Below are 24184 nucleotides of genomic sequence, written 5' to 3' on the forward strand. Positions count from 1 at the left end.
TACATTGTTTTACAGTTACAAAGACATGAACATAAGCCTGCTGCATACCTGCAGAATATAAACTGCACATATAATACAAAACACGGTGTATAAGTAAAAAAAAACTATAAAAATGGTGGTGGTTGTTGCTGGTGCAGTGTATATGATAATGTCACAAGGACAGCATTGACAAGAAGAGGGCCTTTGTGTTATTGGTCCTTACAACCAAATTTAGCATGAAGAAAGGCTTCAGAGCCACAGATTAAAGTAAAATGTATCATATGTTAGATCAGGGGTAGGCAACCCCCGGCACTGGGGCTGCAAGCGAATCCTCTTTTGCCGGTACTCTACTCCCTCCTCATCAGCAGAGCAGTGCAGGGAAGCATCAGTGAGAGACCAATGCATTCCAATTTCCCCACGCTACACCTGCACTGAGGGGGAGGCACTGTGCCCCCCACAACACATTGTAAAAGATGGGAAACATTGTTTGGTTCTCTAACTTTTCTGTAGCTGCGATCGTCAGCTTTTGTGATGGGCAGTCTCTGCCTCCAGGAGGAGGACTGTCATTGGCCACTGCTAAAGCCAATCACAGTCCTGCAAGCCCCGTCCACCATCTGGAGGCAGATGACTCGCTTGGTTGCCACTACCAATATCAGAAAGTAGGAATTTCACTGCGATTGAGAAAACCCCAATCGGGTGACAGTTTGTGGAATTACTGTTGAGCTTCTGGGAACTTTGTTGTAATGATTCTTGAACCTTTGCGTCACTTACTACTAAACCCCTGCACTCTGTGTTCCTTTAAGCCACAGCCAGTATTCAGCACAATGAAAAATCACCCCCAACTTTTCCTGTGGCGCAGAACGCCGCATTTTTTCTCAGCTGCGGGGGCACAATTTATGATCCTGTACACAGGCCCACTGCTTTCAGAAAATGCCCCCGACCTGAGCTCATCATTGCACATCCATTCCAGATACTTGTATGTGACATCACATACATCATATAAAAGTGCCTTGCAAAAGGATCCACCCCCCCCCCCCCCCTCCCCCTGGCATTTTTCATGTTTTGTGGCCTCACAACCTGGAATTAACATGGATGGTTTGAGGATTTGCATCATTTAATTTACAGAACATGCCCACAACTTAGGTTGTAGATTGAAGATTTTTTTTTTTGTTTTATTGTGAAGCAAACAACAAATAGGACAAAATAACAGAAAAAGTCAATGTGCATAACTATTCACCCCCCTAAAGTCAATACTTTGTAGTCACCTTTTGCTGCTATCACAGCTCCAAGTTGCTTTGAATAAGTATCTACGAGCTTGCCACTGGGATTATTGCCCATTCCTCCTTGCAAATCTACTCCAGCTCCTTCTAGTTGGATGGTTTGCATGTGAACAGCAATATATGTCTGACCATAGATTTTCTATTGGATTGAAGTGTGGGCATTGACTACATTTTACATGTTTCCCCTTAAACCACTCAAGTGCTGCTTTAGCAGTGTGTTTGGGGTCCTTGTCCTGCTGGAAGGTGAACCTCCTCCCTAGCCTCAAACCACACACAGATAATATCCCTGTATTTAGCACCATACATCTTTCCCTCAACTCTGACCAGTTTCCCAGTCCCGACTGCTGAAAAACATCCCCACAGCATGATGCTGCCACCACCATGGGGATGGCGTCTTTGGGTGATGTGATGTGTTGGGTTTGCGCCAGACATAGTGTTTTCTTTGATGGCCAAAAAGTTACACTTTTAGTTTCATCAGACCAGAGCACCTTCCTCCAAACATTTTGGGAGTCTGCCACATGCCTTTTCGCAAATTCAAGACATGCCATTTTGTTTTTTGCTGAAAGTAATGTCTTTTTTCTGGCCACTCTTGTTGTCCTAGGTACAGATACTCCAGTCTTGGCTGTGGAACTCTTCAGCTCCTCCAGGGTTACCTTAATTCTCTGCTGCCTCTCTGATTAATGCTCTCCTTGCCCGGTCCCTGAGTTTTGGTGTGCGGCCGTCTCTTGGCAAGTTTGCTGTTGTGCCATGTTCTTTCCATTTGGTTATGATAGATTTGATGGTGCTCCTACGGATTATCAAAGATTTTGATTTTTTTTTTTTTATAACCTAACTTGTACCTCTCAACAACATTGTTCCTTACTTGGGAGAGTTCCTTGATCTTCTTGGCAGTGTTTGGTTAGTGGTACCTCTTGCTTAGGTGTTGCAGCCTCTGGGGCCTTTCAAAAAGGTGTGTGACACTTAGATTGCACACAGGTGGACATCGTTTCACTAATTATGTGGCTTCTGCAGGTAATTGGTTGCACCAGAGCTTTTTATGGGCTTCATAACAAAGGGAGTGAATACATACACCCAGGCCAATTATCAGTTTGTTTTTTTCAGAAAAATAGTTTTATATATTTTTCTAATTTTACTTCACCAGACTATTGTGTTCTCATCCATCACATATAATTCAGATTGAAAAAATACATTGAATTAAAGGTTGTAATGTAACAAAATAGGTAAAAAGTCAAGGGAGTTGAATACTTTTGCAAGGCACTGAAACTTTCAAGCAGGCCTATAGCCTTTTCAACAGATAGCAGTGTCCAGAAAAAGGCACTATACATCACATACAAGCACGTGGGCTGGATGCAAGAAGCAGATCAACAGGATGAGTGTGCCAGGACAGATAGATGTGTCTCATCTCTGCTTCCTTTCATCACTCTGCATATCACACATATCACATTAGAAGAGAGTGCAGTGGTGGTGAAAATGAGCAGAAGGGGTTCAGCGGTGGGACAGGTGAGAAGGAGGGGTTCAGCAGTGGGCCAGATGAGCAGGGGGGGTTCAGCGTTGGGCCAGATGAGCAGGGGGGTTCAGTGGTGGGCCAGGTGAGCAGGGGGGGTTCAGTGTTGGGCGTATTAGTGAAACAGATGAGCGGGGGGGGGGGGGGGGGTTCAGCGTTCAGCGTATTGGTGGGAAAGATGAGGGGGGGGTTCAGCGTTGGGCCAGATTGAGCAGGGGGGTTTAGCGTTGGGCCAGATTGAGCGGGGGGTTCAGCGTTGGGCCAGATTGAGCAGGAGGGGTTCAGCGTTGGGCCAGATTGAGCAGGAGGGGTTCAGCGTTGGGCCAGATTGAGCAGGGGGGGGTTCAGCGTTGGGCCAGATTGAGCAGGGGGGGGTTCAGCGTTGGGTCAGATTGAGCAGGGGGGGGTTCAGCGTTGGGCCAGATTGAGCAGGGGGGTGGGTCCAGCGTTGGGCCAGATTGAGCAGGGGGGTGGGTTCAGCGTTGGGCCAGATTGAGCAGGGGGGTGGGTTCAGCGTTGGGCCAGATTGAGCAGGGGGGTGGGTTCAGCGTTGGGCCAGATTGAGCAGGGGGGTGGGTTCAGCGTTGGGCCAGATTGAGCAGGGGGGTGGGTTCAGCGTTGGGCCAGATTGAGCAGGGGGGTGGGTTCAGCGTTGGGCCAGATTGAGCAGGGGGGTGGGTTCAGCGTTGGGCCAGATTGAGCAGGGGGGTGGGTTCAGCGTTGGGCCAGATTGAGCAGGGGGGTGGGTTCAGCGTTGGGCCAGATTGAGCAGGGGGAGGTTCAGCGTTGGGCCAGATTGAGCAGAGGGGGGTTTCAGCGTTGGGCCAGATTGAGCAGAGGGGGGTTTCAGCGTTGGGCCAGATTGAGCAGAGGGGGGTTCAGCGTTGGGCCAGAATGAGCAGAGGGGGGTTCAGCGTTGGGCCAGAATGAGCAGAGGGGGTTCAGTATTGGGCCAGATTGAGCAGAGGGGGGTTCAGCATTGGGCCAGATTGAGCAGAGGGGGGTTCAGCATTGGGCCAGATTGAGCAGAGGGGGGTTCAGCATTGGGTCAGATTGAGCAAGGGGGGGGGGGTTCAGCATTGGGTCAGATTGAGCGGGGGGTTCAGCGATGGGTGTATTGGTGAGACAGATGAGCAGGGAGATACATTGGTGGCGCAGGAGAGTAGGGTAGTTCAGTGGTGGGACAGAAAAGCAGGGGGTTACAGTGATGGGGCAGATGTCCGGGGGGGGGGGGGTGAACTGAGGTGTGGAGTTTCATTAATTTGGGCTGATCTGAGGCGTGAGAGTGCAGGATGTTCACTTCTCACTACGAAAGTAGTTTACAGCATTTACTTTATAAAAAATACTTTTCGCGATTGAGAGTGTGAAGTTGAAATTTTTTTTATTATAAAATCGGTACGCTCAGTTTCTTTGAAAACATTTTTTCGGCACACTGTGCTCAAAAGGTTGCCTACCCCTGTGTTAGATCATCCTCTTGAAAATATAAATAAAAATACTCATCAGTGGGGGGAGGGGGTTCCTTTTTTTTTCTGTCTGCCTGTAGTCGGGCAAAATATTTCTTTGAAAGTCCAGCTTGGTTCCACCCCTTCAAATTCCTAAGCCTTCCAGTATGTTACAGAGGTTGTCAATCACATTGAAGGACAAATACGGAGGCTCTGAAGGTAAGATGTTTAACATTTACAGGTAAAGCAAAGATTTGCATATACACTAGCAGCCTACTCTAAAGCTATTGATGTTTTTAATATGTGGTTTTCACTTCACACAGGCCCTCGGATTATGTATTATATAACATATATTATGTATGTACATTATATGCTCAAGTTAAAACACCTGTGTTTGTGGCAGGTTTATATAGAATATTATTATATTTAAGTATGGTACAGAATGAACCGTGGGTGCCCAGAGAAGTTCCGTAGAGTATGGGATAGGTGGATGGGGAGCTCACATAGCTGCTCAAGTTGAGGCGCAGGTACCACACTGTAGCAGAGCCCGGCCTCCCCCTTCAGGCGATGCCTGTGCCCCGGACTCTTGGGGCACTTATTCTTGAACACACCTGTATATGATGACATTATGTGCGGCAGATGACATATTTAGATTTTGTATGTCAGACATAGGATGTATACTTTATTTTTCCTACACACATGTTGGTGCTTGTTGCACTGGTGTTTGTGCATATGTATGATGTCATTCTTGTTTATATACTCAATCAACTTTGTTTTGGTTAAAAAAAAAAGTATGATACAGAATGAGCACACAGTAATCTAGTGCAGAATTATAGGAAACGACTGAAAAGCAAGGGTACAGGGGTGGGGGGTTAACGCAACTACTCTTTGTGGCACTGTACAATGTAATCAATATAACAAGGGAAGGCAGCAAAGGTAATACCATACAAATACCATAATAGAGGCCTACACAGTTAAGGTGTCATTAAACCCACATCATTATAAACCATCAAGAAATGGTGCATTACATGATGTTCATATTCACTCAGGCACTATGGGATTTGTTTTCTGTATTATGCAAAAAACCTGGTTAATGCTTCTGTTCTCTATCTCCCACTGTTCTTGTCCCCATTGCAGTTGGGGATTTTGCAAAGCTGTGTTGGCAGCTAGTTTACGCGCTTAGTTTTCAGTGAGTTTCTATGCTGAGAAGTTCCTCCCTATCACATCTGAGCATACATGTGACTATAGAGTCATACAGGTGAGCGTATACACTCTGGTAAATGACAGCCTGCTCCCTCCCACCTCCTCCATGTCCACTAACCAGCTAAACACAATGGAGAGGGTCACTAGGTTTTGACGGATGGGTGCTACACCTCCCTCTAATTAACCACTTCAGGACCGCCGTATTGCCAATGTACGTCAACACAATGGCACAGGCAGGCACAATCACGTAGATGTACGTGATTGCCTTCCAGCGGGTGGGGGGTCCGATCGGACCCCCTCCCGCTGGTTACGGCGGTCCGGTTCGCTCCAGGAGCGCTCCGTGATGAGGGGATGGCCGTTCGTTTTCGGCCACCCCCTCTGGATCGCTCCTGGCCAATGAGAAGCTTCCTCCCACTGTGTATTGTTTACACAGGAAGGAGGAAGTGATGTCATTCTCCTCGGGGCGGTCTTTTTGACCGGACTACGAGGAGAAGACTAATAGTAAGTGTGCACCAACACTACACTGACATGTAGGTACACACAGGCACACAAACCCCCCCCGATCCCCCCCCCGATCGCCCCCCGCCCCCCCTCCCCCCCCAGTCACAGTGTCACTGATTGCATTGATCATTTCACTGATCAATGCATTCAGTGTCAGTTGTGACAGTAAAAACTGTCAGGACAGTTAGTGTTAGGTCCAGGGTAGCCCCCTATCACCCCCCAATAAAGATTTAACCCCCTGATTGCCCCTAGAGTTAACCCTTTCACCCCCTTTTGCCAGTGTCACTAAGCGATCATTTTTCTGATCGCTGCATGTGTCGCTAGGTAGCTAGTTATTTTTTTAGGTTCACCGCCAGGTTTTTATATCGCTAGGTACCCCGATATACTACCCAATAATGGTTTTAACCCCCTGATTGCCGCTAGTTAACCCTTTCACCCCCTTTTGCCAGTGTCACTAAGCGATCGTTTTTCTGATCGCTGCATTAGTGTCGCTACAGTCGCTAGGTAGCTAGTTATTTTTTTAGGTTCACCGCCAGGTTTTTATAGCGCTAGGTACCCCGATATACTACCCAATAATGGTTTTAACCCCCTGATTTCCGCTAGTTAACCCTTTCACCCCCTTTTGCCAGTGTCACTAAGCGATAATTTTTCTGAACGCTGCATCAGTGTCGCTAGGTAGCTAGTTATTTTTTTAGGTTCACCGCCAGGTTTTTATAGCGCTAGGTACCCCGATATACTACCCAATAATGGTTTTAACCCCCTGATTGCTGCTAGTTAACCCTTTCACCCCCTTTCAACAGCGATCACAGTATAAGTGTCACTGGTGACGCTGGTTAGCCAGTTAGTTATTTAGGTTCCCCGTCAGGTTTTTATATAGCGCCAGGGACCCCCATATACTACCTAATAAAAATTTGAACCCCCTGATTGCCCCTAGTTAACCCTTTCACCACTGATCACCGTATAAGTGTTACGGGTGACTCTGGTTAGTTTGTTTTTTATAGCATCAGGGCACCCACCATTTATTACCCAATAAAGGTTTAACCCCCTGATCACCCGGCGGGTGATATCAATTAGGTTTTAGGGTCAGGGTCTGCGTCGCCTCAGGCAGCGCTAGGTTAGTGCCAGTACCGCTAACACCCACACGCAAAGCATACACCTCCCGTAGTGGTATAGAATCTGAACAGATCAATATCTGATCTGATCAGATCTATACTAGCGTCCCCAGCAGTTTAGGGTTCCAAAAAAACGCATTGTTAGCGGGATCAGCCCAAATACCTGCTAGCACCTGCGTTTTGCCCCTCTGCCCAGCCCACCCAAGTGCAGTATCGATCGATCACTGTCACTTACAAAACACTAAACACATAACTGCAGCGATCGCAGAGTCAGGCCTGATCCCTGCCATCGCTAACAGGTTTTTTGGTAGCATTTTATATTCAAATCCGGAAGGCAGTGCTTGGTTTTCGGGGTCCCGTACGTGGCTAGGCTCCCAAAAAGTCCCCCACATGTGGTATCCCCGTACTCGGGAGAAGCAGCAGAATTTATTTTGGGGTGTAATTTGACTTCTGCCCATAGCATGTGTGAGCAATATATCATTTAGTGACAACTTTGTGCAAAAAAAAAAAAGTTTGTAATATTCCCGCAACTTTTGGCAAAATATAAAATATTCCATGGACTCAACATGCCTCTCAGTAAATAGCTTGGGGTGTCTACTTTCCAAAATGGGGTCATTTGGGGGGGTTTTGTGCTATTTTGGCATTTTATGGCCTTCGAAACTGTGATAGGTAGTGAGGAGTTAAATCAAAAATTTGCACCCTTAGAAATCCTGAAGGTGGTGATTGGTTTTCGGGGTGCCGTGCGCGACTAGACTCCCAAAAAGTCCCACACATGTGGTATCCCCGTACTCAGGAGAAGCAGCAGAATGTATTTTGGGGTGTCATTTCACATATGCCCATAGCATGTGTGAGCAATATATCATTTAGTGACAACTTGGTGCAAAAAAAAAAAAGTTTGTAATATTCCCGCAACTTGTGGCAAAATATAAAATATTCCATGGACTCAACATGCCTCTCAGTAAATAGCTTGGGGTGTCTACTTTCCAAAATGGGGTCATTTTGGGGGGTTTTGTGCTATTTTGGCATTTTATGGCCTTCGAAACTGTGATAGGTAGTGAGGAGTTAAATCAAAAATTTGCACCCTTAGAAATCCTGAAGGTGGTGATTGGTTTTCGGGGTGCCGTGCGCGAATAGACTCCCAAAAAGTCCCACACATGTGGTATCCCCATACTCGGGAGAAGTAGCGGAATATATTTTGGGGTGCAATTCCACATATAACCATGGCATGTGTGAGCAATATATCATTTAGTGACAACTTTTTGTAAAAAAAATTTTTATTTATTTTTTGTCATTATTCAATCCCTTAGGACAAAAAAAATAAATATTCAATGGGCTCAACATACCCATCAGCAATTTCCTTGGGGTGTCTACTTTCCAAAATGGGGTCATTTGGGGGGGATTTGTACTGCCCTGCCATTTTAGCACCTCAAGAAATGAGATAGGCAGTCATAAATTAAAAGCTGTGTAAATTCCAGAAAATGTACTCTAGTTTGTAGACGCTATAACTTTTGCGCAAACCAAAAAATATACGCTTATTGACATTTTTTTTACTAAAGACATGTGGCTGAATAAATTTTGCCCTCAATGTATGACTAAAATTTAGTTTATTCGATTTTTCTTATAACAAAAAGAAGAAAATATCTTTTTTTTTCAAAATTTTCGCTCTTTTTCCATTTATATCGCAAAAAAAAAAAAAAATCGCAGAGGCAATCAAATACCATCAAAAGAAAGCTCTATTTGTGGGAAGAAAAGGACGCAAATTTCGTTTGGGTGCAATATTGCATGACCGCGCAATTACCAGTTAAAGCAGCTCAGTGCGAAATTGCAAAAAGACCTCTGGTCCTTAAGGTGTTTATTGGTCCGGAGCTGAAGTGGTTAATAAAGATTTGATTTCAAATATATATTTGAATGATGCATTTGTATTTAAAATGGTTTATTGGTATTTATTTTTACTCTGTGTGCCTTTTTATTTTGAATATGTGACCAGCAGCAGAGGACTAGAAGCTCCTCTTACCATCGTTTCCCTACAGACAGGCTGGGAGAGAGCTGGGTCATGTGACAACTGTATATTGATTAGGAAAAAATTAAAACAATTACAGTGCCATCATCCACATATAGAAAGAGAAGGGATAATGTACAGTGCCTTGCAAAAGGTATTCACCCTCCTTGGCTTTTTACCTATTTAATTACATTACATTACAGCCTTTAGTTCAATGTTTTTTTAATCTGAATTATATGTGATGGATGAAAACACAATAGTCTAAGTTGAAGTAAAATTAGAAAAATATATACATAAAACTATTTTTCACAAATAAAAAACGGATGATTGGCATGTGCGTATGTATTCACCCCATTGTTATGAAGCCCATAAAAAGCTCTGTGCAACCAATTACCTTCAGAAGTCACATAATTAATGAAATTATGTCCACCTGTGTGCAATCTAAGTGTCACATGATCTGTCTTTACATATACACACCTTTTGAAAGGTGGCTACAACACCTAAGCAAGAGGCACCACTAACCAAACACTACCACGAAGACCAAGGAACTCTCAAAACAAGCAAGGGACAATGTTGAGTACAAGTCAAGGTTAGGTTATAAAAAAATATCCAAATCTTTGATGATCCCTAGGAGCAACATCAAATCTATCAAAACCAAATGGAAAGAACATGGCACAACAGCAAACCTGTCAAGAGGCGGCCGTACACCAAAACTCAGACCGGGCAAGGAGCGCATTCAGAGAGGCAGCACAGAGGCCTAAGGTAACCCTGGAGGAGCTGCAGAGTTCCATAGCAGAGACTGGAGTATCTGTACATAGGATGACAATAAGCCGTACCCTCCATAGAGTTGGGCTTCATGGCAGAGTGGCCAGAAGAAATATATTACTTTCAGCAAAAAACACAAAATGGCACGTTTTGAGTTTGCAAAAAGGCATGTGGGAGACTCCCAAAATGTATGGAGGAAGGTGCTCTGGTCTGATGAAACTAAAATAGAACTTTTTGCCCATCAAAGAAAACGCTATGTCTGGCGCAAACCCAACACATCACATCACCCAAAGAACACCATCCCAACAGTGAAACATGGTGGTGGCAGCATCATGCTGTAGGGATGTTTTTCAGCAGTCGGGACTGGGAAACTGGTCAGAGTTGAGGGAAAGATGGATGGTGCTAAATGCAGGGATATTCTTGAGCAAACCTTGTACCACTCTGTGTGTGATTTGAGGCTAGGACGGAGGTTCCCCTTCCAGCAGGACAATGACCCCAAACACACTGCTAAAAGCAACACTTGAGTGGTTTAAGTGGAAACATGTAAATGTGTTGAAATGGCCTAGTCAAAGCCCAGACCTCAATCCAATAGAAAATCCGTGGTCAGACTGCAAGCAGGAATGGGCAGAAATCCCAGCGGTAAGATGTGGCAAGCTCATAGAGACTTATCCAAAGTGACTTGGAGCTGTAATAGCCACAAAAGGTGGCTCTACAAAGTATTGACTTTAGGTGGGTGAATAGTTATGCACATTGACTTTTCTGTTATTTTTTTCCTATTTGTTGTTTGCTTCACAATAAAAAAAAATTAAAATCTTCAACGTTGCGGGCATGTTCTGTAAATTAAATGATGCAAATCCTCAAACCATCCATGTTAATTCCAGGTTGTGAGGCAACAAAACATGAAAAATGCCAAGGAGGGTGAATCATTTTGCAAGGCACTGTAAATTAAAAAAAGTGTGTATTTAGTATCACTTTAAACCTACAATGTAGAAGTGTAAAGGCTGGAGACAGTAAAAACAATGGGAATAGATAAGCACCATATAAGATGGTGGGGGAGGAAGCAGTACTAGGTCAGTGACTTCAGAGTTCAGATTTGTTTTGTTTTTATTTTAAATGGGAGTTCAATTACACTTTAGGAGAAAAGGCTTGTCTGAATAGGCAAGCCATTAATGCATACCTATGGCAAAAGAAAAAAAAAATCCCACAAAAAATCTAGTGTCTGGAACTTCCCCTCTGATTCCTGCTGCAGGATTGGAAAAGATTCTGGTTATTGACAAGGGTGTGCATTTAGGAAGTTTCAGATGCTGTAGTGCGCCAAGCAGAATGCAGAAGTGAAATCAAGAGAAATACTATGTGTTGGCAGATGGCTTCACAAGCTGTCAGGTACTATAAAAAAAACTATATTAACTATATTAACCTATGGAAACCACCAGAACTTGGCTTTTATTAATCCGTTTGCACACATTGGTTAAAACCAGTTTGGCAGGGTAGTGGAGTATTTTTTGCAATAAAGAAGCTCAAAGCTGTGTACCATAATTACACCCAGACAGACATACATACAAGCCAATTTATAGGTTTTTGTACACGTTAACATACAAATGCAACACACTCACCATTGGTCCCTTCTTTCTTTAACCAGTGGTCTGAATGTTGTAAAATACCTCTGCAAGCAAGCCCAAAATCCCCAATACGCACATGCAGGTCTGGTCCATGCAAGAAAATATTTCTTGGCTGCTCAAAAAAAACATAAAACATTTTAGTGCAACAAACAAGGGGTAAGCCAAGCTTATTGTAATAGCTAGGCACACAACTCTGTGCCTAAAAGAGATGACTTAGGAGAGCTATATTAAATTAAAAAAGAAAGCCTTTCCTCTGAGAGCATGGCAACTACCAATGCTGACTGCTCATTCTATGATTGTTCATTTGGCTTTCACACTGCCCCCCTGGCTTCAATACTTTGAATATTACCCCAGAAGAAGTATGCTGGTAAGGGCTTTGATTTTACACTGACTTTCCCGATCTCTATTCTTGTTCCAGATTAGGGACTTAGAATGTATTGAAATCAGAGGGTCAGCATAATAGCCAACTACTACTTTATGGCCAACAATGGCAGCTCAGATTTTTTTTCTTAGGAAACATTTACTTTAAAGTGGTTAAGTCATATTGAAAAATTAAAACTTGGCAGCTACAAAAGCTGTAGCTGCTGACTTATAATAAGCAGACAATCACCTATTCCAAGTTCCAGCGCTCTCACCTGGCTGTTTTATACAACGGGCTTCAGTTCCCAGCACACTAACTGAACAGCCGGCTGTGACTGCTTGCGGATTGATTGTGCAACTTTCTGGGACCCGTGTTGTGTCCCATAAGTCTGTGGGAGGCGGAACTTTCGCTCGGGTAACCACGATGATCCGACCGAAAGTGGAGGAGTGGGTGGAACCTGTCAAAACCAGGTGCCTGCTCCCCCAAAAAATAATTTTGTGACAAATTTGAAGGAGGAAGAGAAAGAGGGGCACTTACCCTTTTGAATGAAGTTACGCTTTAACAAAATTTACTCAAATCCACTTATCAGAGCAGGTGAGCACCTTGCTATTTCTCCTGAATATGTTTTTCACTTTTCCACCTGTTCACATTTATACCCTTTTACCTATCCTCCCTACCAGTGTTTCCTAAACTTTTGTCCACTCATGTACCACCATCGTAAATACTGCAATCAGTTCCAACTGTGCTACTGAAAAGGACTACACCTTGCACTGCTGTCTTCCACCCACACTGCCAGCAACCAGTCAGGACCTAGTCTTCTCCAAGTGTGCAATGAACAAAAACGAACCCATAAAACTTGGTGGTCCACCACACTCCCTGTGGTATCTGCCGCTGGAAGCTCACACTAGAGGAAATGCATGGTTAATCGAGTCCTGGGCCCTTCAACGTCCCTACCAATGAAAAACTGCTCAATACTTGTTTTTCTTTCCTTCTGTCTCCAAATACCAGTATGCAATATATTAAGCTCTTCATGACTGGGTGCCTATGTGACTGTAGAGCAGGGATATGCAATTAGTGGATCTCCAGCTGTTGCAAAACTACAAGTCCCATCATGCCTCTGGGTGTCATTGTTGTGGCTGTCAGAGTCTTGCTATGCCTCATGGGACTTGTAGTTCTGCAACAGCTGGAGGACCGCTATTTGCATATCCCTGCTGTAGAGAATCTAGTCATGATTTTATTTCTCCATCAAACTTCAAAGTACCTAGGTACAACTAAGCAGGCAATCTATCTAAATCGCAGACAGTAAGGGGCAGAGCACTCTAAAGCCAAAAATAGAAAAACATTGGGGAAGTTTTACTAAAGCTGGTGCACTCAGATCCTGGTGCAGGTGTGAATGGTAGCCAATCAGCTTCTAATTTCAGCTTGTTCAAGTAAGCTTTGGCAATAAAACCTGGAAGTTTCTATGCAGAGTTGAAGCCGACTTTGCGCTCTCCAGCTTTAGTAAATAACCCCCATTAGCTCTTATTTGTTTTCCCACACAGATTGCACTTCGGTTGAGTAAAGAGTTATTCTCATATACTTCTTATTTTTGATTTGTGTGTTTGACTCCTAGACCCTTAGCCTAGTAAGTAACAGCTACATCATAGAAAGTATACAACACAAATTAAGTTATGTATACACTTAAGTACAAGTGAAAAATAAAATCTACACTGTGGTCCATTAAGTCCCACCTTACCAGAAATCAGATCTACCATAAGTGGACCATAATAACAGAGTGCATGGGCAAAAATATACCAGAGCATCTTAGAAATAACTCAATGTAAAAAAAAGTGTAGAAGACTATCCAAGGTTGCAGCCCAACACTGGGAAATGTAAAAATAATACCTTTCAGTGAGCCCACACTGTAGGGTCAACTGCCAGTTTAGTTCTTGGGGACACAAAAGAAGATCTACTTACCCAATCCTCTGTTCTGTCTGACCGGTCCCTGCAGCCCCACTAAAATTGATAATTTTTAAGTTTCCCAGAGTTGATCTTTACATTTATAAAAGTTAAATAAAAAATATCCTTCTTGTATGGAATGATTACACATTAATAGTCATGAAAATGCCATACCTTCAGATCTCTATGGAGGACTCCCATGGAATGGATATATCGCACTCCCTGCAACAGTTGGTAGAATATTCTGAGTGTGCTAGACACATCCACAAACCCAAAGCATTCTGTGGAAAAGTTAAACCCAGTTAATGGTAGAACACCAAGGCAATCATTAAAATATAAGTTCACCTTTAGGAGCATGTTATACCTGTATGTAACATTCCCTCTCCCCCCCCGTGCTTCCTGCGCTCTGACAGTGGACAGGGTATTTTCTCCACAATTTCCAGTAAATGAGTAGACTACAAGTGCCGTCAGCCATTGTGGCTGAAGGCTTGTAGTTCTCAATGAACGGCGAGGGCACTGGTGAGCACTCTCGTAGTTCATTAATTCTTTTGCCATTCAATAACTGCCTTCCCATATCAGAGATATGGGAAGACAGTATACAGAGAGTCTGCAGGATCCTGGCAATGCACCCGCGATCTTATGATTGCGGGTGCAATGTCAAAAAATAATAAATGCACATTTTTCTACCTGAAAAAAGATGTTCATTTATTCATCAAGAGGCACTAATCGCCCTAGTGTGCTTAATATGAGAAGGAAGAATTTTCTTCTTTAAGCTGAAGCTTGAACAATCACTTGACAAATCAATTTGCAAAATAGTGGATTTTGACGCTGCTTGTCCACAGCTTGGATCCTCTGGCAGGACAAACAAAACCTGTGTTTTGCGAACCTGAGCGGTCGCCCTTAAATAGACTCTGATCGCTCTTACTACATCAAGAGAATGCTTTCTCTTCCCCAGATTAAGGCTCTGTGGAGAAAGAAGGAAGAATAATATCTTGGTTTAAATGAAAACCTATTACCACTTTTGGTAAGAATTCAGGATGAGGACATAACACCACCTCATCCTTATACATGATGAAATATGGCTCCTACAAGACAGAGCCACTAGTTCTGATACTCTTCTAGCAGAAGAAATGGCAAGCAGAAAAGATTATCATTCTTGTCAAAGAACCAGGGGAATTTCTTGTAAAGGTTCAAGCAGCTGATTTAACAAAGCCGATAAGACCAATTGTAAATCCTAAGGATTTAGAGGTGCCTTGATAGGGGGAATAAACCATGTTACCCCCTGAATAAGCTACGCACCAAGAGTGGGAAGCAAGAGGCCATAGGAAAAGACATTGACACGGCCTGGATCTGGCACTTGATAAAAGTCAAGGCCAGCTTCATTTCAGATCCCATATGCAGGAATCCTGCCTATTGACATACTTTCTGGGGTGCCAACCCCCGGATCCACACCAAGAAACCTTCCAGACTCTAAAGTAAGTGATTCTGGAAGCCAGCTTCCTGGCATTAGTCAAAGTAGACACTACCGAAGGAGATCACCCACAATCCTTTATAAAGTGGGATTCAACATTCAAACCTGTTACACTCCTTGTCCATCAGGTAGGATGAAATACCGGACCTTGCGCAAGAAGGTCTGGCTATAATGGCACAGTCCAAATGACTCCTACTGCCATCTTTATGATTTTTATAAATTTAAATCTTCTGGGACCCGGCTGGGGCCACCAGAATCACCTCCTTCTGTTCCTGCTTAATCCTGCGGAGAAGGCGCGGAAGTAGCAGAACTGGAAGAAATGCATAGATCAGTGAAAACTGATCCCCTGAAAAGACCAATGCATCTGTTCCGTCTGCTAGCGGACCCCTTGTTCGACATAAAGTTGTCAACCTTATTAATGAACTGGACATGAATAGGTCCATGTCCGGAGTACCCCATCTGACATATTGCTAGGAAGATGTTGGGGTGAAGAGATTTGCCAAAAAAACACTTTTTTCCATGAAAGAAAAAAGGCAGCTGGCTGGCATTAATTCAGACAAAAATCGCTAATCTGGGGGCCCAGGAAGTGATCAGACCCCCCTTTCTCTTACCTGAGGGTCTGAGCTGGCTTAGACGGAGAGGAGAGTGGAGCTTCTTCCGTTTCCAGCATCAGAATGGTGAGTGCTCCATACAGCCATCAGTGGTGACACAGACATGACATGACAACACAATACATAGAAGGAGAGATTCCTGAGAAAATCCCCCCTACCTTATCCTCGCAGCAGGGTTTTATCAGAGATGAAAACCCAATCTTCACCCTTCACGGTAGGCTCCGAGACCTTAAAAGGAAACCTTTAGGAACTAGGGAACACTCAGGTTGACCCACAATCCTGGACCTGCGAGAAGACCCTGCCAGTAAACTTTTATTGGCCTTACTACCAAAAAGTACTGGATCCCAGGGCCCAGCTCTCAAAGCATTCACAAGCAAAACCTTGTGTCCTCGGATTACGAGGCCAGGGACCATTCATTTAGTCCATTACGGAGAAATCAGAATGGATCCAGTCAGGATGGTGGGCTCTCATCAAGGATTACTGCCAGTGGAGCTCAGCACAGCACATCCTTACTCGTGCCCAACACCTTAGACACTGACAAACAAAAAGGAGGAATCCCAGTAATGGGAGGGGTTATATGGGGGAAGTACGCGCCTTAAGGGGCGTGCCAGTGTCCAGCACCTGATACGCCGATAGAACCCACATAGTTATTACTATGGCTCTGTGTCCCCTGATGTAAGAAAAGAAAACGAGGCGTGGGAATAGCAAAAAAATAAGCTCCACCCATAACAACCAGAACGCCTAAACAGAGGTGTTACAACCTTAAACAGCTGCCTGAAAAAACTTGCGGCCGAAGCAAGCATCCGAAGATGCGCTCACATCAACCTTGTAAAACTTATTGAAAGTGTGAACGGACAACCAGGTCGCTGCCTTACACAACTGGTAAACGGACGCTTGATGTCGGAAAGCTCAGGGAGGCACCAATTGCCCTGGACGAATGTGCCGTGACAGGAAAGGGGGGTTGTCCGCATAAGCCTGAACCACGATCTGTCTGATCCACTGAGAAATGGTGGCCGACGAGAACGCCAGGCCCTTCTTCGGACCAGCCGATACAAACCACGAGTCCGACCTCTGAAATGGAGCCGTAGCAGACAGATACACCTGCAGAGCCCAGACCACGTCCAAGGAATGCAAAGCAACCTCTTTGGGATGTGACGGCTGAGAACATAGGGAAGGAAGCACAATGTCTTCATTTAGATGAAAGGCCGAAACAACCTTTGGAAGAAATGAAGGCTGTGGACGTAGCATCGCCTTATCCTTGTGGAGGATCAAGTAGGGAGACTTGCATGACAAGGCCGCCAACTCAGAAACCCTCCTGGCAGATGTAATAGCCACTAGAAAGACTACTTTCTGAGAGAGTGTCAATAAGGGGATCTCCCTGTTTTCAAAACAGCGGTTTCTGAAGCACCCAGAGCATCAGATTCAAATCCCACAGAGGCAGCGATGGTCAAACTGGAGGGGCCACATGTCGAAACCCCTCAACAAACGAACTCACCAATGAATGAGTCGCCAAAGATCGCTGAAAAAAAAAAAAATAGCCAAAGCTGATACCTTCCCCTTAATGGTGCTTAATGCAAGTTTCTGATCCACTCCTTGCTGTAAAAAACAGCAGGATCCTGGAAACTGAGTATGTACGCGACTGTCACCCCATCTCCTCAAACATGGAGATGTAGGCCTTCCACGTACGATAATAAATCTTCCAAGAAGATGACTTCCCTGCCCTCAGCATAGTGGAGATTACTGAATCCGACAGACCTCGGTCCCTTAGCGCCTGGCTTTCAACAGCCATGTGGTTAAAACCAGCAACGGTAAAGCAGGATGAAGTGTTGGACCTTGCGACAGAAGGTCCTCTCGCATCGGCAGCCGCCAAGGAACATCCGCCACCATTCGTACTATGTCAGCGTACCAAGGACGTCAAGGCCAATCTGGGGCAATCAGAATCACTGGAATCCCCTCGGCCTCCACTCTGCGTAGCAGATGTGGTAGAAGTTTGAGTGGGGGAAGGCATAAATCAGCCGATAATGCCCCCATGAAGCCACCAACGAGTCTGCCGCGTCCGTTCAGGGATCTTTTGACCTGGCCACAAACCTCTGAATCTTCCGATTGAGTCAAGAGGCCAAGAGATCCACATCTGGCGTGCCCCACCTTAGGCAAAGGAGCCAAAATACATCCGGATGCAGTGACGATTCCCCCTGGCCCAGCAGCTGACTTAGGTAGTCCACCTGCCAGTTTTCTACGCCCGGAATGTATACGGCCAGCAGGCGCCGCTCTGCCCACTGCAGGATGTGAGTGACCTCCAATGCTGCAGCCAAGCTCCTTGTACCTCCTTGATGGTTGACATACGCCACCGCCGTGGTGTTGTCCGACTGGATCCTGACCAGACGCCCCTGCAACCTCTGTGACCATGTTGAGAGGCACCGCCTGATCAATCCAGGGATGACGGAGATTTGTCCCATTTGGACAGGATCTTTCTGCAAGACTCGAGTGTGGAATAGAGCATACGGTACCACCCCAAAAGTGGCTACCATGAGACCCAGGACTCACATGCAAAAACTTAAAGATGACCACCCACGGGACACCAACAACTTCACTGCAGCTTGACTGAAGGTAGAAAGACTTTCCCCTCTGAGGAGTCCAGAATCCAGCCGTTGAACCAGCACCAACATTGACTTCGGGAGTTTGGATGGGTACTGAACCTCCAGAAGTGTCTGTATGGTGATCACCACATCCTCCCTTAATTCTAAGGTGGAAGTTGCTCTCAGAAGGAGGTCGTCCAGGTAACCCATGATTGCGATCCCTCGTTGCCTTAGAAATGCCAGGATCGGGGCTACCACCTTAGTGAAGACCCTTGGTGCCGAGGCTAGGCCAAAAGGGAGAGCTACAAATTGGTAGTGCTCGTCCCCGACCGCAAATTGCAGAAATGCAAGGTATGCGTCCTTGATGTCCAAGAAGCGGTGCGCTTGCAGGACGTTAAAAAATCTCCTGCAAGCAGCATCTTTGGAGCGGTGAAGGAGCGGTGTATACACTGCTCCTAAAACGCTCCTGCCCATTGAACTGAATGGGCACTGCTGAAGAACCGCCGGTAAAGCGTCGCTGCAGAGCGTTTTAACCCTTTTTCAGACACTAGCGGGGGTCAAAACCACCCTCCTAGTGCCGCTTTACCGCCGACGCCCGCACCGCCCCAGTGTGAAAGGGCTCTTACAGATATGAAACTAGATGTCCTAGCAAATTTGAATCAAAAAAATAAAATTTGGTCTGCATGGACAAATTCCCATATACCTGTAAACTATGTGCTGTGGTTGGACACAAGGCGAGTTTGTCAGCAGGTCCCGCCCAATGATTCATGGCTGAGAAATGCTGATCGTCTGTTTTCAATCACAGCACAGAGCCCTGTATGTACAGACACACAGGGCTCTGTACACTACTTATTGGCAATCTGGATGTTTCCTCTTCCATGCAAAGCAAGAAGAAAAAACACCCAGAGAGAAAAGTAAAAGCAGCACACATTACGTATTGTTAGGCACATATTTAACCCATTGACTGCCTCTATATGTTAAAGCGGTGTTCCAGCCGTGATTTCTTTTTTTTAAAAGTCAGCAGCTACAAACACTGTAGATGCTAACTTTTAATAAGGACACTTACCTGTCTAGGGAGCCCACGATGTCAGCCCCCTGAGGCCATTCCATCCATCGGATCGGGTGCTGGCGCGGCCATCCTAACAGAGGAAAACAGGCAGTGGAGCCTTTCAGCTTCACTGCTCATTTCCTACTGCACATGCACGAGTCGTGCAGCGCTTTGTGAACGGGAATCTGTCTGCTGGGACACACACAGGTCCCAGAAGACAGCGCGCCCCATTTCCCAGGAGGCAACGCGAGGGATGAAGAGAAGGAACAGCTCCGCGGAGAAGGAAGTGGCAGATTAGGACGACTGCTTAGCAACAGCCATTTCTGGTAAGTAAAAGAAATATTTTTTTTCAAATGTTTTTTAAATAGACTGTTAATGTCTTTTTTTTTAGGGTGGACCTCCGCTTTAACCTCTTTGCAACCAGTGTCATTAGTACAGTTTCAGTGTACAGTATCAGTGATCACTGTAAGTGTCACTGTAAGTGTCACTAGTGATGTCAGTGCCAGATTGCCTGACACCCTATCACAGTCAAACTAAGTTGCCGATAACCATCATTACAGTATAGCATCTATACCTGGGTAAATTTCAATATATACACACACACACACACACACACACACACGTCATAGTTTGTAGACTATAACTTTTGCACAAACTAATTAATATACACTTATTGGGATTTAGCTTGATTTGTGTGAAAAAAAAATGATAAAAATTTGATTTGCAGAGGGTGTTTTTGCTTGACCAATCAATTGCCAGTTATAGCAGCACAGTGCTGTATAGAAAAAATGCTTTTGTCATGAAAGAGGTAAAACCTTCTGAAAGGCCAAGTGGTTAAGGAAGATTTCCAGCTTTCCCTCACCTAAAAACAGATGCATTGTGTGAGTGAATCCCAGCCACATTGTCAGTCTGTGTGTAACTTGCCTGCTTTAGCTGTATACAGCAGATTTCTGTGTCTGTGATGTCACTCCTCCTGGCTGAATTTAAAAGTTTCCTGACTTCCCATTTCCTGACATTTTCATTCCGGATAACACCTCTTCCATGATCCTTTGAGCCTCTGTAGTTTCAGGGCAAGCTATGGGAGTCACGTGTACCAGTTCTGGGTATTGGTGTGGGTGGGTACCAGGGTTACTGTGGGTGTTTTCTGGGCCTTCATGTGACTGGTGAAAGATGTAAATGTGTCATATGTCCTCCTGTGTCATTCCCGTCATGCCAAAGAATAATGGCTTACTGCAAGACTACAGAAGAAAGGCTATGGGAGTTTATTATGAATGGGTTTTCTTCATATGTAAAGGAATCACTTCACAGAAAGCGGGGCTCTGGGAGGGCTGGATTTGAAGGGTGGGGCTCTCCCTGTTCACACTGGTTGGCATAATTGGGCATGATTGAATTCTAATTGTGATCCATTCAACCCTGCCCAGAAGAAGCACAACTGTTTTTTTTATAGAATGGACTGTGTATGAAGGGGTTTTCTTCTTGACTAATGCTGTGATCTATGAGGTTGGACTTGGGAAGTTTGGAGTCTCTGTAGGTGTGACTGGGCAGGACTGAATGACAATTAGGATGTATTCACTCCCACCCACCATCAGAGCTGTGAGGGGAATTACATAATCTGAAAGACTACAAAGGGGAGTGTATATCTGCTGCAGGAAGTTGCTGTGGAAGGGACAGAGTCTATCAGCAGGATATACAGTGTAACATTATACAAAGCCACAACTAAACCCAGAATATCAGGGGATCTGTAGACAATAGAGCAACATGGTACAGAGGTGTGATCTATGCTGGGACTGATCATTCTATTCATCATTCATTATTAATCTATGAAGGTGGAGTTCATCTTTAACCACTTGCTTACTGGGCACTTAAACCCCCCTCAGTCCCAGACCAATTTTCAGCTTTCAGCGCTGATGCACTTTGAATGACAATTGCGCGGGCATACAACACTGTACCCAAATTAAATTTTTATCATTTTTTTCCCACAAATAGAGCTTTCTTTTGGTGGTATTTAGTTACAGCTGGGAGTTTTATTTTTTGCTAAACAAACAAAAAAAGATGCAAAAAAAAAAAAAAATCATGTTTTAATAGTTTGTTATAAAATTTTACAAACGGGTCATTTTTCTCCTTCATTGAAGTGCGCTGATAAGGCGGCACTGATAGGCTGCATTGGTGGGCACTGATGGGCTGCATTGGTGGGCACTGATAGGCTGCACTGGTGGGCACTGATAGGCATAGTTAAGGCGGCACTAATAGGCACAGATAAGGCGGCACCGATGGGCACAGATAAGGCGGCACTGATGGGCAAAGATGGGCACAGATAAGATGGCACGGATGGGTGGCACGGATAAGTGGCACGGATGGGTGGCACGGATGGGCACTGATAGGTACCACAGATAGATGGGACTGATGGGCACTGATAGGTGGCTCTGATGGGCACTGATGGGCGGCACTGCTGGGCACTGATGGGCGGCACTGCTGGGCACTGATGGGCGGCACTGCTGGGCACTGATGGGCGGCACCTTTGAGGCAGATTGGGTGGCACTGTGGGTGGCACTGTGGGTGGCACTGTGGGCACAGACGGGGGCACTTACTTTTACTTTTAGTTATTCTTCAGGATGGCACTGCGGGAGGCAGGTGGGCACTGGCAGGTGGCATGTGGTGCCTTGCATTGCTGGCCGTGATCGGCTTTTTTTTTTTCTCCTCGCGCTGTCAGCGCGAGGAGGAATAATAGCCGATTACCGGCTCCGTTCTATCACATGATCAGCTGTCATTGGCTGACAGCTGATCACGTGATAAGGGGTCGGGATCGACCCCTTAAACGGATCGGTGATCAGGCGAGTCTCACGGACTCGCCGATCACAGGGGGCGCGCAGGCCGCTCGTAACCGGGACGACGTCAATAGACGTAGTCCCGGAAATCTAGGTCCGCGCTAATGCCGTCATTCGGCAATAGCGCGGTACCCAAGTGGTTAAAAACCAGATACATAACCATACCACTTCACAGAACCAAAGTTTACTGTAATTGATTTTTGGATATTGTAGATCTTGTATTCAAATTTTTATGATTTTGGAGGTCGAATGGCACACTGTTGCATGCTTATTCATATCCTGTCCTTGATATGTACCTGTTAAATTTTACTTTTTCAATAAAACTCACTCAGGATAAAAAGACAAAACTGTCAGAAAGCCTTGCTGGCTTGTAAGAAAGGGCATTTTCACAAAGCCTTCACAGTGTTAAAATTACACCAAACAGGACTCATATCCTGACTTCCCTGGATTATGTGGCTTATAATGGATTGTATTAGGAAATGCAAAATTGTCAATATGGACTGCCACCAGCAGATAGCGGTGCGATACTCCTGCCTATGGATGTGCTTAGCTTGTGCCCATAATTTGGCCAACAATACTAAAGAGAAGCAACAAAAAAAAAAAAAAAAAAAAAACACAAATAAGCTCATAAAAACAAAACAGAACTTTTTCATATTATTTAGACTTACTTGAAGAATCTCCTCTCCTGTAACATTCATTCCTCTCTTCAATCCAATCCCACAAAGACTTTTCACATAGTTTCATTTGTATATGCAACATCAAGTGATACTGTATCTAGAAGGGAAAAAAAAAAAAAAAAAAAAAACACGTTTCAGGGGCCTTTTGTCAGTGAACGAGCCATACTCTCAAATGTGTATGACCTACTATCCAGTTTGCATACAACCTATTTCTACATTATTTCCTCCATACTGACTACCCAAACAGATCTAGGCTGTACACCCTCCCCCCATAGTATATCAGCTGCCCGTTATTCCTTTCTAATTGGGCCAACCACTTAAAGAAAAAGTGCACTTCCAGCATTTATGCTTTATTCTTAAATGTCCTTATAGCCCTCTTAAATACTGTATTTATGGGCGTATAACATGCACCCTAATTTTAAGATCCCTTTCACACTGCCAGTGTTTTTCAGGCGCTACAGCGCTAAAAATAGCGCCTGAAAAAAGCGGCTCCATTCACTCCAGTGTGAAAGTCCAAGGGCTTTCACACTGGAGCAGTACGCTGGCAGGGCATCAGAAAAAGTCCTGCCAGCAGCTTCTTTGGAGCGGTGAACTCACCTCTCCTCCACTGCTGCTCCCCATTGAAATCAATGGGGCAGCGCTGTGACACCGCCAGCAAAACGCCACTCGGGCGGCGTTTTGCGGGCATATTTAGCCCCTTTTTGGCCATTAGCGAGAGGTTAAAACCGCCCCACTCAACTAAGGAATACAGTTATGATGATAAGGATGGTTGCTGGACTCTGCTCATCAGCCTCTGCAAGTCCCACAATGGGTATGGGACACTGAGAAGGGTTGCTTTATTCCTGAAGAACTCAAACCAACAAATTCATATGCTCTCTTTGTCCATGCTACTTTTGTTTTTTTTTACTCCTGGTCATTGTTTTTTTCCTAGTTGATTGTTGTACCACGTTTTGGTAATATGCCTGCAGTAGTTGGGGTGGGTGGGGATTATTACTCTTAATGGATGGCAATTCGGACAGCATGATATGGTTTCAGATGTTATGTGGACATAAGTTCATTGCTTTATGCTCAATAATTCCAATCTTTCTGCTGATAACACCTAGTAACCAATGCAGAGACCCTCTTAAAGCGGAGTTCCACCCAAAAATGGGTGTAACCCAAAAATGGGTGTAACCCAAAAATGGGTGTTTCTTTCTAGTGTTAGCTTGCTACATTCCCCCACCATTTTGTACTGCTGTTCTCACAGAAGGGTTTGCATTCATGGCTCTCTATC

At 44.9% G+C, this 24184-nt stretch overlaps 1 protein-coding gene across 2 annotated transcripts in view; it reads right to left on the reverse strand.

Annotated features, from left to right (window-relative positions):
• Window positions 1–24184, reverse strand: part of EIF2AK1 (eukaryotic translation initiation factor 2 alpha kinase 1) — an 81582-nt gene that overhangs the window by 3286 nt on the left and 54112 nt on the right. For both annotated transcript variants that reach the window (XM_077449031.1, XM_077449032.1), the window contains exons 10-12: window positions 22903–23008; window positions 13878–13984; window positions 11399–11516 (exon numbers count right to left, since the gene is read on the reverse strand). In XM_077449031.1, the coding sequence (XP_077305157.1) occupies window positions 11399–11516; window positions 13878–13984; window positions 22903–23008 (331 nt within the window). The remainder of the gene's footprint in view (window positions 1–11398; window positions 11517–13877; window positions 13985–22902; window positions 23009–24184) is intronic.

Source organism: Lithobates pipiens, unplaced genomic scaffold (assembly GCF_037356315.1).
Source record: "Lithobates pipiens isolate NorthernLeopardFrog02 unplaced genomic scaffold, aLitPip1_a1.2 Scaffold_22, whole genome shotgun sequence".
NCBI lineage: Eukaryota > Metazoa > Chordata > Amphibia > Anura > Ranidae > Lithobates > Lithobates pipiens.